Below are 14,413 nucleotides of genomic sequence, written 5' to 3'. Positions count from 1 at the left end.
GTATCCTCAATGCAGAACAAGTGCTGCAGTGATCGGGAGTTCATACTCGCCTCCATCATGCAGCACCTCGCTTTCCGGCAGCCAGGTCACTCTCTCAGCGTCTGCAGGAGAAGGTGGGCAGGCCTGAACTAGCTCCGGCTGTCACATGACCGGAGCTCGTGCAGGCTCCGCCCACCTCTTCCTTCCTGTACCTGGATTCACCGCGCTCCTGTACACCGGACGGAGAAAGTGACTCTGGTAAGGCAGGTAAGTATATGGGACCCTGCGGAGAAATGCGCAACAATAATTGACATGCTGCAGATTTTTCCGCACGAAAATCCGCACGATTTCCGCTGCGGAAAAATCCGCAGCGTGGGCACAGCATTTCCCAAATGCCATAGAAATGGCTGGGGAGTAGCTGTGCTGCAGATTTCTGGAAAATCCGCGGCTTTTCTGCGAGAAATCCGCGGCAAAATCTGCGCTTTTTTCGCAGCGTGGGCACATAGCCTAAACAGTGGCCTGTGTAACACTATGAAGAGGCAATCAAAAACTACCAGTCATGACGGACACGGTATGCCATGTCCTCTTCCAACTCAGTCCTACCTCTTAGGGCTTTTTAACGTATCCGTGTCTCTAGTACGTGTGACATCCATTTTCACACATACCGGAGACACAGACACACGTGGACCCATTAAAATCAATGGGTCTGCGCACACGCCCGTGTTTTCACACGGACAGGGTGTCTGTGTGGAGCACACACTTGTCTGTGCTCTCCAAACAGCGGCATGTCCGTGTCCTGCCGACAACACGGGTGTCACACGGACCACACACTGATGTGATACATACAGGAGAAAACACAGGTTACTTAAAAATAAATCATTTTTATACTTTCCTGTGTCTGCCTCTGCTGTTACTTCCGAGCCTGCTCATCATGCTCATTGCATATTCACTGCACTCACTCCGAAGTAACAGCAGCGCCGCAGACCTCTGCATCGGGGACAGGTAAGTATAGCCGCTCATGCTGTCCGTGTGTTATCCGGATGTCTCGCGTATAGCACAGGGACAGCACACGTTATACACTGACACACGCGTACCTTCACAATGGACCATGCAAAACATTTGTGTTTTGCACGTTTATGTGAAGGAGGCCTCAGCTGGTTTAGCTGGAAAGGGACACATTATAATGACAGATTGTTAGGAGAAAATGGATACTTTGGTGCACATATATCAAAGTAGCGTCATTTTAGTCAAGACTTTTTAATGATATACGGTGATCGCGCATGCCTTGTATGAAAGACGGGTCACAGCATTGTTGTTACCTTTCACACTGGCATCTCTGCCTTTTACAAAGTGATGTAAAGGACACAAATGGTTAATGTCGCCCTTCAGATTTAGCATGACTTTGAAGTAACATATTCCTACAGGATGGCTCAGGAGCTGCGGATGCGTAGTGCGGATTATTTACCGGCACTAACAGTAGTCCTGTTATTATCGGATAGCTGGGGATTTGCGACATTGATTATAGTGATGCGATTTTGCTTTTTATCTGCAGCACGAAAAAGGACAGGGCGTAATTGAAGAGAATGAAGTTTATAGCAACACCCTGGCTGGTGTTTGGGTGACAACAGGAAGCACTCCGGTGCTACGGAGGAACCGGATACACAGCGGAAAGCAGGTATATAGCAACCACTGTGCGCTGCTGGTGACCGTTCACTGCCCCTCTATACACAAGGATTACAGGGAACCCTCCATGTATCACACAGTGCAGTATGTTCTCTTCAATCACAAATCGTAAAATGACATCTCTGACGAGTGCACAAGCTGTAATGTGGCCAGAAATCCCCTGATAAATCCAGACGTGACTTATCCCTTGATAAGTCCACACAGTGGACAGCGGAGCTCCAGGTATCGAATAGAACAGCTTTAATTTTTCCATGACTCAAGCTGCCGTCTCTCCATTTATTTAATAATAATAATTCATTTATATAGCGCTGTTAATTAGACATCGCTTTACATACAATGGAAACACTGTCCCCATTGGGGTTCACAATCTAGGTTGCCTATGAGTATGTTTTTGGGGGAAACCGGAGAACCCGGAGGAAACCCACGCAAAGACAGGGAGAACATACAAACTCCTTGCAGATGGTGTCTTTGGTGGGATTTGAACCCAGGACCCCAGCGCTGCAAGACTGCAATGCTAACCACTGAGCCACCGTGCCTCCCACATTTGTTGCTTTATAAGTCTAGGTGCACTCCTTTCTTTTGTTCAGGAGCTCCCCTGCCTCAGTGTTTTGCATTCGGGGGGGGGGTGGGGGGTGCACTTCTGAAGACTGAGCTCTTAACCTGAAATGTGCGTACTCCCATGCTGGAAACAGAGGCAGCTCTGAATCATCGGAGGATTGAAGGGTCACTGACGGGACCCAGCGATCTGATCGGCTTTAGAGTAGCACCTTGTAAGATCTAATCTTTGCCTATAAACCCTGGAGGTGGACAGTTTCTTGGCCACAAAGAGCAGACTATTGAATTGAATTAAAAAAAAAATCCCCCTTGAGAACAGAGTGGATTTTTAATTTACAGTAAGTTGTGGAGATGTTTGTTTTTTTTACAGGCAGCGAATAGCAATGTATAGGTACAAGGAGACAACCATCAGATGTAGAAATCTGGAAATGGTCCCGGCTTATCCCTCACACCCTACAACACTGTTATAATACTTGTAGGCAGAATGGTTTATTGCTCCTTTCTTCAGCGCTCTATTGGGAGACCCAGACGATTGGGGTATAGCTACTGCCCTCTGGAGGCCACACAAAGCACTACATTAAAAGTGCAAGGCCCCTCCCCCTCTGGCTATACCCCCCCGTGGTATCACGGGTTCTCCAGTTTTAGCTTTGTGTGCGAAGGAGGTCAGACATTCCATGCATAGCTCCACAGATTTTAGTCAGCAGTAGCTGCTGACTATGTCGGATGGAAGAAAAGAGGACACATATAGTGTTCCCAGCATGCTCCCTTCTCACCCCTGGATGGTGTTGTAAGGTTGAGGTACCTATTGCTGGTACAGGGCTGGAGCCTGACACGCTGTTTTCCTTCCACATCCCCTTGTAGGGCTCTGTGGAAGTGGGATCCTGCCGGCCTCTCAGCTCTGATGCCGGGCTCCATCCACAGACCCATTAGAACCTGATGGATTCGGAGCAGGAGTACGATCAGGGACAGGGCCCTGCATCTTACAGGTACTCTGTGTCCCCGGCAGGCACAGACACACTCCGGGCTGGCTGGGTGTTATAGTGCGCCGGGGACCGCAACGTGGAGTTGGTGTCCCTACAGATTACTGGGGGATTGTTTGTGTTTGGGAACGCAGCGCCGACCCCCTCTGGACCGGGCGGCGCTGCTGTGACTTGTGGTGCGCCGGGGATCCGCCGTCCGCGCTTTTACGGCGGCGGCGGTTATAACTTTAGTCCCCGGCTTTTTGGGCCTAGGACGCCGGCAGCTCCGTTTCGTTCCCGCCCCCACCCTGTCATTCAGGGTAGGGGAGAGACGCTGTTCGCAAGCAGCGACGAGGGCTGGAGCCTGATTTACATGCTCCAGCCCTCTCACTTGGCACAGAGGGAAGCAGGCTTCCCGCTCTTGGCCAGGAACGCCCAGGGCCCGCCCCCCTTCCTCTCTCGAGACGCCGGCAGCCATTACATGCATGCCTGGCTGGAGGAAGGACGCAAGGCTCTGGGAGACCTGGACTAGGGGCTATCTGGCGACCACACACCCGCTTTTTAAGCGGGCGGTAAGCGATTTTTCTGTGCTGGTCCCTCTAGTGCCTCACTGTGTATCAGTGTACTGGATACAGTTATATAGATATTGTATTTCTTGCACTGTGAGGTGCGCTTCTGGCTGCATATCCCAGATCGCTCTGTGGAAGCAGCAACATGTCATCCTCAAAACGCAAGGCGGCCAAGGCAAAAAGGGCTGTGTATACTGCGTGTGCTGCATGTGGGGCTAATCTACCAGCAGGCTCTGATGACCCCCATTGTGTGCAATGCTCCGACCCGGTGCTGCTTCGCCAGCCGGAGTCAGGAGAGGTAGCGACCCAGGCTGAGACGCTTGTAAGTTCTGCCCCGGTGACAGGGACGGACTTTGCAGTTTTTGCAGATAATATGTCTGTATCTATGGCAAAAATCCTTGAGACCTTGCAATCTATGCATGGGGCTCAGTCTCTGGGCACGGCGAGGCCTCTGTCCTCAGGTCCCCCTTACTTGGAATGTATCCAGCCCACAGGGGGGTCCCCGGCTTCACAGGCCGAGGATTATGACTCAGATGATGGCCCCAGCCACCCTAAGCGAGCTCGCTGGGAAAGACCCTCGACGTCTTCACACTGCTCAGGGTCTCAGCGCAATCAGTCTCCCTGTGATGTGTCTGATGAGAGTGATCAGGAATCCACTCCTGGAACCCCTCTCAACCTGGATACCCCGGATGGGGATGCCATGGTAGACGACCTTATCTCAGCCATCAATAGGCTGTTGGATATTTCTCCCCCAGCCCCTTCAGCAGAAGAGGCGGCTGCGGAGCAGGAAAAGTTTCGTTTCCTTTATCCCAAGCGTAAATTGAGTGCTTTGTTAGATCACTCTGACTTCAGAGAATCAATCCAGAAGCACGACGCTCACCCAGAAAGGCGTTTCTCTAAACGATCTAAAGATACGCGTTTCCCTTTCCCTCCTGAGGTGGTCAAGCGCTGGACACAGTGTCCAAAGGTAGACCCCCCGATTTCCAAACTTGCAGCTAGATCCATAGTTGCAGTGGAGGATGGCGCTTCACTTAAAGATGCCAATGACAGACAGATGGACCTTTGGTTAAAATCTGTCTATGAAGCTATAGGCGCGTCGTTTGCTCCGGCATTCGCAGCCGTATGGGCACTCCAGGCTATTTCAGCTGGCTTAGCAAAAGTGGATGCTATCATGCATCCAGCAGTGCCGCAAGTGGCGCACCTTACCACGCAGATGTCGGCGTTTGCGTCTTACGCTATCAATGCGGTCCTAGAATCTACCAGTCGCACCTCAATGGCGTCCGCCAATTCGGTAGTTTTGCGCAGAGCCTTGTGGTTAAAGGACTGGAAAGCAGATGCTGGTTCCAAAAAATGTTTAACCAGTTTGCCTTTGTCTAGAGAGAGACTGTTTGGCGAGCCATTGGCTGACATCATTAAGCAGTCCAAGGGTAAAGACTCCTCTTTACCACAACCCAGAACACCCAAACCTCAGCAGAAAAAGTGGCAGCGGAGGTTTCAGTCCTTTCGAGGTTCGGGCAAGACACCATTTACCTCGTCCAAAGGGACTCAGAGGACGCAAAGAAACTCAGATTCGTGGCGGACTCACACACGCCCCAAGAAAGCAAATGGAGGTACCGCTTCCAAAGCGGCTACCTCATGACTTCCAGCCCCCCCCCTCCGCATCGCCGGTCGGGGGCAGGCTCTCCCGCTTTTCCGGCATTTGGATGTCACAGGTCAAAGACCGGTGGGTGACGGACATTTTGTCTCGCGGGTACAGAATCGAGTTCAATTCTCGTCCTCCAGCTCGGTTCTTCAGAACCTCCCCACGTCCAGACCGAGCAGATGCTCTGCTGCAGGCGGTGGATTCCCTAAAAGCGGAAGGAGTGGTTATCCCAGTCCCTCCTCAGGAACAAGGGCAAGGGTTTTACTCCAATCTCTTTGTGGTTCCAAAAAAGGACGGCTCGTTCCGTCCTGTTCTGGACCTAAAACGGCTCAACAAACATGTGCACGCCAGGAGGTTCCAGATGGAAACCCTCCGCTCTGTCATTGCCTCAATGTCCAGAGGAGACTTCCTTGCCTCAATAGACATCAAAGATGCTTATCTCCACGTGCCAATTGCTACAGAACATCAACGTTTTCTACGTTTTGTGATAGGAGACGACCATTTTCAGTTCGTAGCTCTTCCATTTGGTCTGGCGACAGCCCCACGGGTCTTCACCAAGGTCATGGCGGCGGTGGTAGCAGTCTTGCACTCTCAGGGACACTCGGTGATTCCTTACCTAGACGACTTATTGGTCAAAGCTCCCTCTCGGGAGGCATGCCAACTCAGCCTGAATGCTACGCTGGAGACTCTACAGTCTTTCGGATGGATCATCAACTTTCCAAAGTCGATCCTATCACCGACTCAGTCACTAACGTATCTTGGCATGGAGTTTCATACTCTAGCAGCGATAGTGAAGCTTCCGCTGGACAAGCAGCGGTCATTACAGACAGGGGTGCAATCTCTCCTGCAGGGCCAGTTGCATCCCTTGCGGCGCCTCATGCATTTCCTAGGGAAGATGGTGGCAGCCATGGAAGCAGTTCCCTTTGCGCAGTTTCATCTGCGCCCACTTCAATGGGACATTCTCCGCCAATGGGACGGGAAGTCAACGTCCCTGGACAGGAAAGTCTCGCTTTCCCAGACGGCCAAAGACTCTCTACAATGGTGGCTCCTTCCCACATCATTGTCTCAGGGAAGATCCTTCCTGCCCCCATCCTGAGCAGTAGTCACGACAGATGCGAGTCTGTCAGGGTGGGGAGCAGTATTTCTCCACCACAGGGCTCAGGGGACGTGGACTCCGCAGGAGTCCACCCTTCAGATCAATGTTCTGGAGATCAGAGCAGTGTATCTTGCTCTACTGGCCTTCCAACAGTGGCTGGAAGGAAAGCAGATCCGAATCCAATCGGACAACTCCACAGCGGTGGCATACATCAACCACCAAGGAGGGACGCGCAGTCGGCAAGCCTTCCAAGAAGTCCGGCGCATTCTAATGTGGGTGGAGGACAGAGCATTCACCATATCCGCGGTTCACATCCCAGGCGTAGAAAACTGGGAAGCAGACTTCCTCAGTCGCCAGGGCATGGACGCAGGGGAATGGTCCCTTCACCCGGACGTGTTTCAGGAAATCTGTCGCCGCTGGGGAGTGCCGGACGTCGACCTAATGGCATCCCGGCACAACAACAAGGTCCCGGCATTCATGGCGAGGTCGCGCGATCAAAGAGCTCTGGCGGCAGACGCCTTGGTTCAAGATTGGTCGCAGTTTCAGCTCCCATACGTGTTTCCGCCTCTGGCGCTCTTGCCCAGAGTGCTACGCAAGATCAGATCCGAGTGCAGCCGCGTCATACTCGTCGCTCCAGACTGGCCGAGGAGGTCGTGGTATCCGGATCTGTGGCATCTCACGATCGGTCGACCGTGGTCACTGCCAGACCGACCAGACTTACTGTCCCAAGGGCCGTTTTTCCATCAGAATTCTGCGGCCCTGAACCTGACTGTGTGGCCATTGAGTCCTGGATCCTAGCATCTGCTGGATTATCTCAGGGAGTCATTGCCACAATGAGACAAGCTAGAAAGTCGAATTCGGCTAAGATCTACCACAGAACGTGGAAGATTTTCTTGTCCTGGTGCTCTGCTCAGGGAGTGTCTCCCTGGCCATTTGCATTGCCCAAGTTTCTTTCCTTCCTGCAATCGGGGTTAGAAAAGGGCTTGTCGCTCAGCTCCCTTAAAGGGCAAGTTTCGGCACTATCCGTGTTTTTTCAGAAGCGTCTAGCACGTCTTCCTAAGGTGCGCACGTTCCTGCAGGGGGTCTGTCATATTGTGCCCCCGTACAAGCGACCGTTAGATCCATGGGATCTGAACAGGGTACTAGTTGCTCTCCAGAAGCCGCCCTTCGAGCCTCTGAAGGAAGTTTCCTTTTCTCGGCTGTCGCAGAAAGTGGCGTTTCTTGTTGCAATCACATCGCTTCGGCGAGTGTCTGAGCTGGCAGCTCTGTCATCTAAGGCTCCCTTCCTGGTGTTCCACCAGGACAAGGTTGTGCTGCGCCCCATTCCGGAGTTTCTCCCTAAGGTCGTATCCTCTTTTCATCTTAATCAGGATATTTCCTTGCCTTCTTTTTGCCCTCATCCGGTTCACCGGTATGAAAAGGCCTTACGTTTGCTAGATCTGGTGAGAGCACTCAGAATCTACATTTCCCGCACGGCGCCCATACGCCGTGCCGATGCACTTTTCGTCCTTGTCGCTGGTCCGCGCAAGGGGTTGCAGGCTTCTAAAGCCACCCTGGCTCGATGGATCAAAGAACCAATTCTAGAGGCCTACCGTTCTGCGGGGCTTCCGGTTCCTTCAGGGCTAAAAGCCCACTCCACCAGAGCCGTGGGTGCGTCCTGGGCATTACGTCACCAGGCTTCGGCTCAACAGGTGTGCCAGGCAGCTACCTGGTCCAGTCTGCACACTTTCACCAAGCATTATCAGGTGCATACCTATGCTTCGGCGGATGCCAGCTTAGGTAGAAGAGTCCTGCAGGCGGCAGTGACACCCCCGTAGGGGAGGGCTGTTTTGCAGCTCTAACATGAGGTATTTATTTACCCACCCAGGGACAGCTTTTGGACGTCCCAATCGTCTGGGTCTCCCAATAGAGCGCTGAAGAAGAAGGGAATTTTGTTACTTACCGTAAATTCCTTTTCTTCTAGCTCTTATTGGGAGACCCAGCACCCGCCCTGTTGTCCTTCGGGATGTTTTTTTGTTGTTTGCGGGTACACATGTTGTTCATGTTGAACGGTTTTTCAGTTCTCCGATGTTATTCGGAGTTAATTTGTTTAAACCAGTTATTGGCTTCCTCCTTCTTGCTTTGGCACTAAAACTGGAGAACCCGTGATACCACGGGGGGGGTATAGCCAGAGGGGGAGGGGCCTTGCACTTTTAATGTAGTGCTTTGTGTGGCCTCCAGAGGGCAGTAGCTATACCCCAATCGTCTGGGTCTCCCAATAAGAGCTAGAAGAAAAGGAATTTACGGTAAGTAACAAAATTCCCTTCTTGTCTGGTAGGTGGGTGTCTACTTTTACGACAATGGCCATGGAGTACTAGAAGACAACGACATCTACAACCACATGTATTCTGGTGTTCAGATACGGTAAGTTCGCTTTCTCCCAACAAATTATAATGTATGATCACAGTGGAAAGTGCAATGTATGATCACAGTGGTGAGTGCAATGTATGATCACAGTGGTGAGTGCAATGTATGATCACAGTGGTAAGTGCAATGTATGATCACAGTGGAAAGTGCAATGTATGATCACAGTGGAAAGTGCAATGTATGATCACAGTGGTAAGTGCAATGTATGATCACAGTGGAAAGTGCAATGTATGGTCACAGTGGTAAGTGCAATGTATGGTCACAGTGGTAAGTGCAATGTATGGTCACAGTGGTAAGTGCAATGTATGATCACAGTGGAAAGTGCAATGTATGATCACAGTGGAAAGTGCAATGTATGATCACAGTGGTAAGTGCAAAGCGTAACGTGTTTAATGTCCTGAAATTCATCATTTTGTCTAGAACTGGAAGTAATCCTAAAATTAGACGCAACAAGATCTGGGGAGGTCAGAACGGGGGCATACTTGTCTACAATTCGGGTGAGTTATTAGGGCTGGCTGTGCAGGTTGCAGGTTTGGTGATGGCCATGTACTAACCATAATGCCGTTCGCACAGGGCTCGGCTTCATCGAGGACAATGAGATTTTTGACAATGCAATGGCCGGAGTCTGGATCAAAACGGATAGCAACCCAACGTTACGACGAAACAAAATCCACGATGGGCGGGACGGCGGCATCTGTATATTTAATGGTGGCCGAGGTAAGGTGGTGATGCTTTATCCAGGGCATATAAGGCTAAATTCTGATGACGTATTAACCATAACATGCTACGCCGCCAGGGGTTTTACTATATTGTAAAGCGCCACCTAGTGGTAGATTATGGGATGCTCGGCTAAACAGGACAGGCTTCCGTGTTTAACTGTAGAGATAGTAGATGACGTCAACTATGACACCGCTGAGAGATTGCAGATTGCCTTAACTTTTGTATTTGTTTGTGCGGCAGGGCTGCTCGAAGAAAATGACATCTTCAGGAATGCTCAAGCCGGTGTACTAATTAGTACCAACAGTCACCCAGTCTTACGGAAAAACAGGATATTCGACGGATTCGCTGCAGGTTAGTTATATGGAATAAATGTAAACTTCCTAGGAGACCGGTAATGCAGGATTGCAGAGTATGGTGCGGGCGATCAAAGGTCCCAGATGAAAGGGATTATAAATATCGGATAAAATTAAATTAAAAAATATTAAGATTATATGGAAATTAATTTTCATTTCCCTCCCACCCAAGTAAGCACGTGCAGAATTATTCCAACCAATAAAATGTTTAAGTGACCAAAAATGGCCAAATTGACGTACATGTATGTAAAAAGTCGTGTCCCCGCTTTGATGCCGGCTCGCACGCTGAGCTTACATCTTTCCCTGCACATGACTGCGGATTTAATCAGCCATTATGTCTTTAACCCCTTCAGCCCCCAGCCTGTTTTCACCTTAAAGACCCGGCCATTTTTTGCAATTTTGACCAGTGTCACTTTGACAGGTTATAACTCTGGAACACTTCAACGGATCCTGGCGATTCTGACATTGTTTTTTCGTGACATATTGTACTTCATGTCAGTGGTAAATTTAGGCCGATATGTTTTGCGTTTATTTGTGAAAATTTCGGAAATTTAGCGAAAATTTTGAAAATTTTGCAATTTTCAAAATTTGAAATTTTATGCCCATAAATCTGAGAGAAATGTCACACAAAAAAGTTACTAAATAACATTTCCCACATGTCTACTTTACACCAGCGCAATTTTTGAAAAAAAAAAAATTTCCGTTAGGAAGTTAGAAGGGTTCAAAGTTCATCACCAATTTCTCATTTTTCCAACAAAATTTACAAAAAAAAATTGTTTAGGTACCACATCACATTTGGAGTGATTTGAGAAACCTAGGCGACAGAAAATACCCAAAAGTGACCCAATTCTAAAATCTGCACCCCTCACTCTGCTCAAAACCACATCCAAGAAGTTTATTAACCCTTTAGGAGCTTCACAGCAACCAAAGCAATGTAGACGAAAAAATGAAAATTTTACTTTTTTAACACAAAAATGTTACTTTAGCCATAAAAATTAGTATTTTCACAAGGGTATCAGGAAAAATGCATCATAAAATGTATCGTGCATTTTCTCCTGAGTACGCAGATACCCCATATGTGGTGGAAATCAAATGTTTGGGCGCACGGCAGGACTCGGAAGGCAAGGAGCGCAATTTGAATTTTTGAGTGCAAAATTAGCTGCACTCATTAGCGGACGCCATGTCGGGTTTGAAGACCCCCTGAGGTGCCTAAACAATGGAGCTCCCCCACAAATGACCCCATTTTGGAAACTAGAGCCCTCAAATATTTTTTCTAGATGTTTGATGTGCACTTTGAACCCCTGGGGGCTTCACAGAAGTTTATAACGTTGAGCCGTGAAAAGAAAAAAAAATTTTTTTACCACAAAACTGTTGGTTCAACCAGGTAGCTTTTTTTATCACAAGGGTATCAGGAAAAAATGCACCATAAAATTTATGGTGCATTTTCTCCTGAGTACGCAGATACCCCATATGTGGTGGAAATCAAATGTTTGGGCGCACGGCAGGACTCGGAAGGCAAGGAGCGCCATTTCACAGCAAAATTGGTTGGAATTATTAGCGGACGCCATGTTTCATTTGGAGACCCCCCTGAAGTGCCTAAACAATGGAGCTCCCCCACAATTGACCCCATTTTGGAAACTAGACCCCTCATGGAATTTATCTAGCTGTTTAGTGAGCACTTTGAACCCCTGGAGGCTTCACAAACGTTTGTAATGTTCAGCCGTGAAAATATTTTATTCTTTTTTTTACCACAAAATTGTTTTTTCAAACAGGTAGCTTTTTTTTCCACAAGGGTATCAGGAAAAAATGCACCATAAAATGTATTGTGCAATTTCTCCTGAGTACGACGATACCTCATATGTGGTGGAAATCAATTGTTTGGGCGTACGGCGGGGCTCAGAAGAGGAGCGCCATTTCACAGTAAAATTGATTGGAATTATTAGCAGACGCCATGTTTCATTTGGAGACCCCCCTGAAGTGCCTAAACAATGGAGCTCCCCCACATGTGATCCCATTTTGGAAACTAGACCCCCCCATACAAAAAAAATTAGTTTGGCGAAATAAAAAATACAGACATCAGTAAAAAAAAAAAAAAAAAAAAGAGCGCCTGCCACTAAGACCAGTGCCAAACGTGAGAGCAATGCACGAGTCTCGTATCGCATCATCCACTGCAGTCTGGAAGTGAGCAACTGCGCTGGATAATGCGATGCGAGAGGGCGGGGCGGCAGATGAGAAAGGGCGCAGCGGATGGAAGATGGGAAAGTGCGCAGCGGGTGGAGGAGCGGCAGAGGATGGGAAAGGGCGCAGCGGATGGATGATGGGAAATGGCGCAGCGGATGGAGGAGCGGCAGAGGATGGGGGGGTGAGATGGGGATACCTACCTTACAGGATGGATCTAGGCAGCAGAATCACAGCAGACAGAAGAGGCAGCAGATGAAGGAGGGTGAAAAGGATGGGAGAGAGCAGGCAGCAGATCAGGGAGGGGGGCAGAGTCTGATGGGAGGGGGGGAGGCAGCACATGGAGGGAGGGGGGAGGCAGCACATGGGGGGGGAGGCAGCACATGGGGGGGGAGGCAGCACATGGGGGGGGAGGCAGCACATGGGGGGGAGGCAGCACATGGGGGGGAGGCAGCACATGGGGGGGGAGGCAGCACATGGGGGGGGAGGCAGCACATGGGGGGGAGGCAGCACATGGAGGGAGGGGGGAGGCAGCACATGGAGGGAGGGGGGAGGCAGCACATGGGGGGGGAGGCAGCACATGGGGGGGGAGGCAGCACATGGGGGGGAGGCAGCACATGGAGGGAGGGGGGAGGCAGCACATGGGGGGGGAGGCAGCACATGGGGGGGGAGGCAGCACATGGGGGGGGAGGCAGCACATGGGGGGGAGGCAGCACATGGAGGGAGGGGGGAGGCAGCACATGGGGGGGAGGCAGCACATGGAGGGAGGGGGGAGGCAGCACATGGGGGGGGAGGCAGCACATGGGGGGGAGGCAGCACATGGGGGGGGGAGGCAGCACATGGGGGGGGGAGGCAGCACATGGGGGGGGAGGCAGCACATGGGGGGGGAGGCAGCACATGGGGGGGGAGGCAGCACATGGAGGGGAGGCAGCACATGGAGGGAGGGGGGAGGCAGCACATGGGGGGGGGGCAGGCAGCACATGGAGGGGAGGGAAGGCAGCACATGGAGGGGGGGGGAAGGCAGCACATGGAGGGGGGGAAGGCAGCACATGGAGGGGGGGAAGGCAGCACATGGAGGGGGGGAGGCAGCACATGGAGGGGGGGAGGCAGCACATGGAGGGGGGGAGGCAGCACATGGAGGGGGGGAGGGGAGGCAGCACATGGAGGGGGGGAGGGGAGGCAGCACATGGAGGGGGGGAGGGGAGGCAGCACATGGAGGGGGGGAGGCAGCACATGGAGGGGGGGAGGGGAGGCAGCACATGGAGGGGGGGAGGCAGCACATGGAGGGGGGGAGGCAGCACATGGAGGGGGGGAGGGGAGGGGGGGAGGCAGCACATGGAGGGGGGGAGGGGAGGCAGCACATGGAGGGGGGGAGGGGAGGCAGCACATGGAGGGGGGGAGGCAGCACATGGAGGGGGGGAGGCAGCACATGGAGGGGGGGAGGGGAGGCAGCACATGGAGGGGGGGAGGGGAGGCAGCACATGGAGGGGGGGAGGGGAGGCAGCACATGGAGGGGGGGAGGGGAGGCAGCACATGGAGGAGGGGAGGCAGCACATGGAGGAGGGGAGGCAGCACATGGAGGGGGGGAGGCAGCACATGGAGGGGGGGAGGGGAGGCAGCACATGGAGGGGGGGAGGCAGCACATGGAGGGGGGGAGGCAGCACATGGAGGGGGGGAGGCAGCACATGGAGGGGGGGAGGCAGCACATGGAGGGGGGGAGCCGATTAGGTGCAGTGGCAGCCGATGGAGGCGGCGGCCGATCGGGTGCAGCGGCGACTGAAAGGGGACGGTGGCGACCAGGGACAGCGGCGTGGCGGGCAGCAGAGGTGGATCGGCGGGCAGGGACAGCGGCGGGAACAGCGGCGTGGCGGGCAGGGACAGCAGCGGTGGATCTCGGCGGGGAGCGGCGGTGGATCTCGGCGGGGAGCGGCGGTGGATCTCGGCGGGGAGCGGCGGTGGATCTCGGCGGGGAGCGGCGGGGGATCTCGGCGGGGAGCGGCGGTGGATCTCGGCGGGGAGCGGCGGGGGATCTCGGCGGGGAGCGGCGGGGGATCTCGGCGGGGAGCGGCGGGGGATCTGGGCGGGGAGCGGCGGGGGATCTGGGCGGGGAGCGGCGGTGGATCTGGGCGGGGAGCGGCGGTGGATCTGGGCGGGGAGCGGCGGTGGATCTCGGCGGGGAGCGGCGGTGGATCTGGGCGGGGAGCGGCGGTGGATCTGGGCGGGGAGCGGCGGTGGATCTGGGCGGGGAGCGGCGGGGGATCTCGGCGGGGAGC

At 52.7% G+C, this 14,413-nt stretch overlaps 1 protein-coding gene across 2 annotated transcripts in view; it reads left to right on the top strand.

Moving 5' to 3' along the window:
- FBXO11 (F-box protein 11) overlaps window positions 1-14,413 on the top strand; it is a 233,140-nt gene that overhangs the window by 170,630 nt on the left and 48,097 nt on the right. For both annotated transcript variants that reach the window (XR_012751579.1, XM_075339211.1), the window contains exons 15-19: window positions 1,532-1,654; window positions 8,801-8,886; window positions 9,310-9,386; window positions 9,463-9,606; window positions 9,850-9,960. Coding sequence is in view for 1 of the 2 variants with exons in the window: in XM_075339211.1 (XP_075195326.1) it covers window positions 1,532-1,654; window positions 8,801-8,886; window positions 9,310-9,386; window positions 9,463-9,606; window positions 9,850-9,960 (541 nt within the window). In the remaining variant the exon portion in view is untranslated. The remainder of the gene's footprint in view (window positions 1-1,531; window positions 1,655-8,800; window positions 8,887-9,309; window positions 9,387-9,462; window positions 9,607-9,849; window positions 9,961-14,413) is intronic.

Source organism: Anomaloglossus baeobatrachus, chromosome 3, assembly GCF_048569485.1.
Source record: "Anomaloglossus baeobatrachus isolate aAnoBae1 chromosome 3, aAnoBae1.hap1, whole genome shotgun sequence".
NCBI lineage: Eukaryota > Metazoa > Chordata > Amphibia > Anura > Aromobatidae > Anomaloglossus > Anomaloglossus baeobatrachus.
The sequence above is the reverse complement of the archived record's forward strand: the minus strand, read 5'-3'. Positions and strand labels throughout refer to the sequence as shown.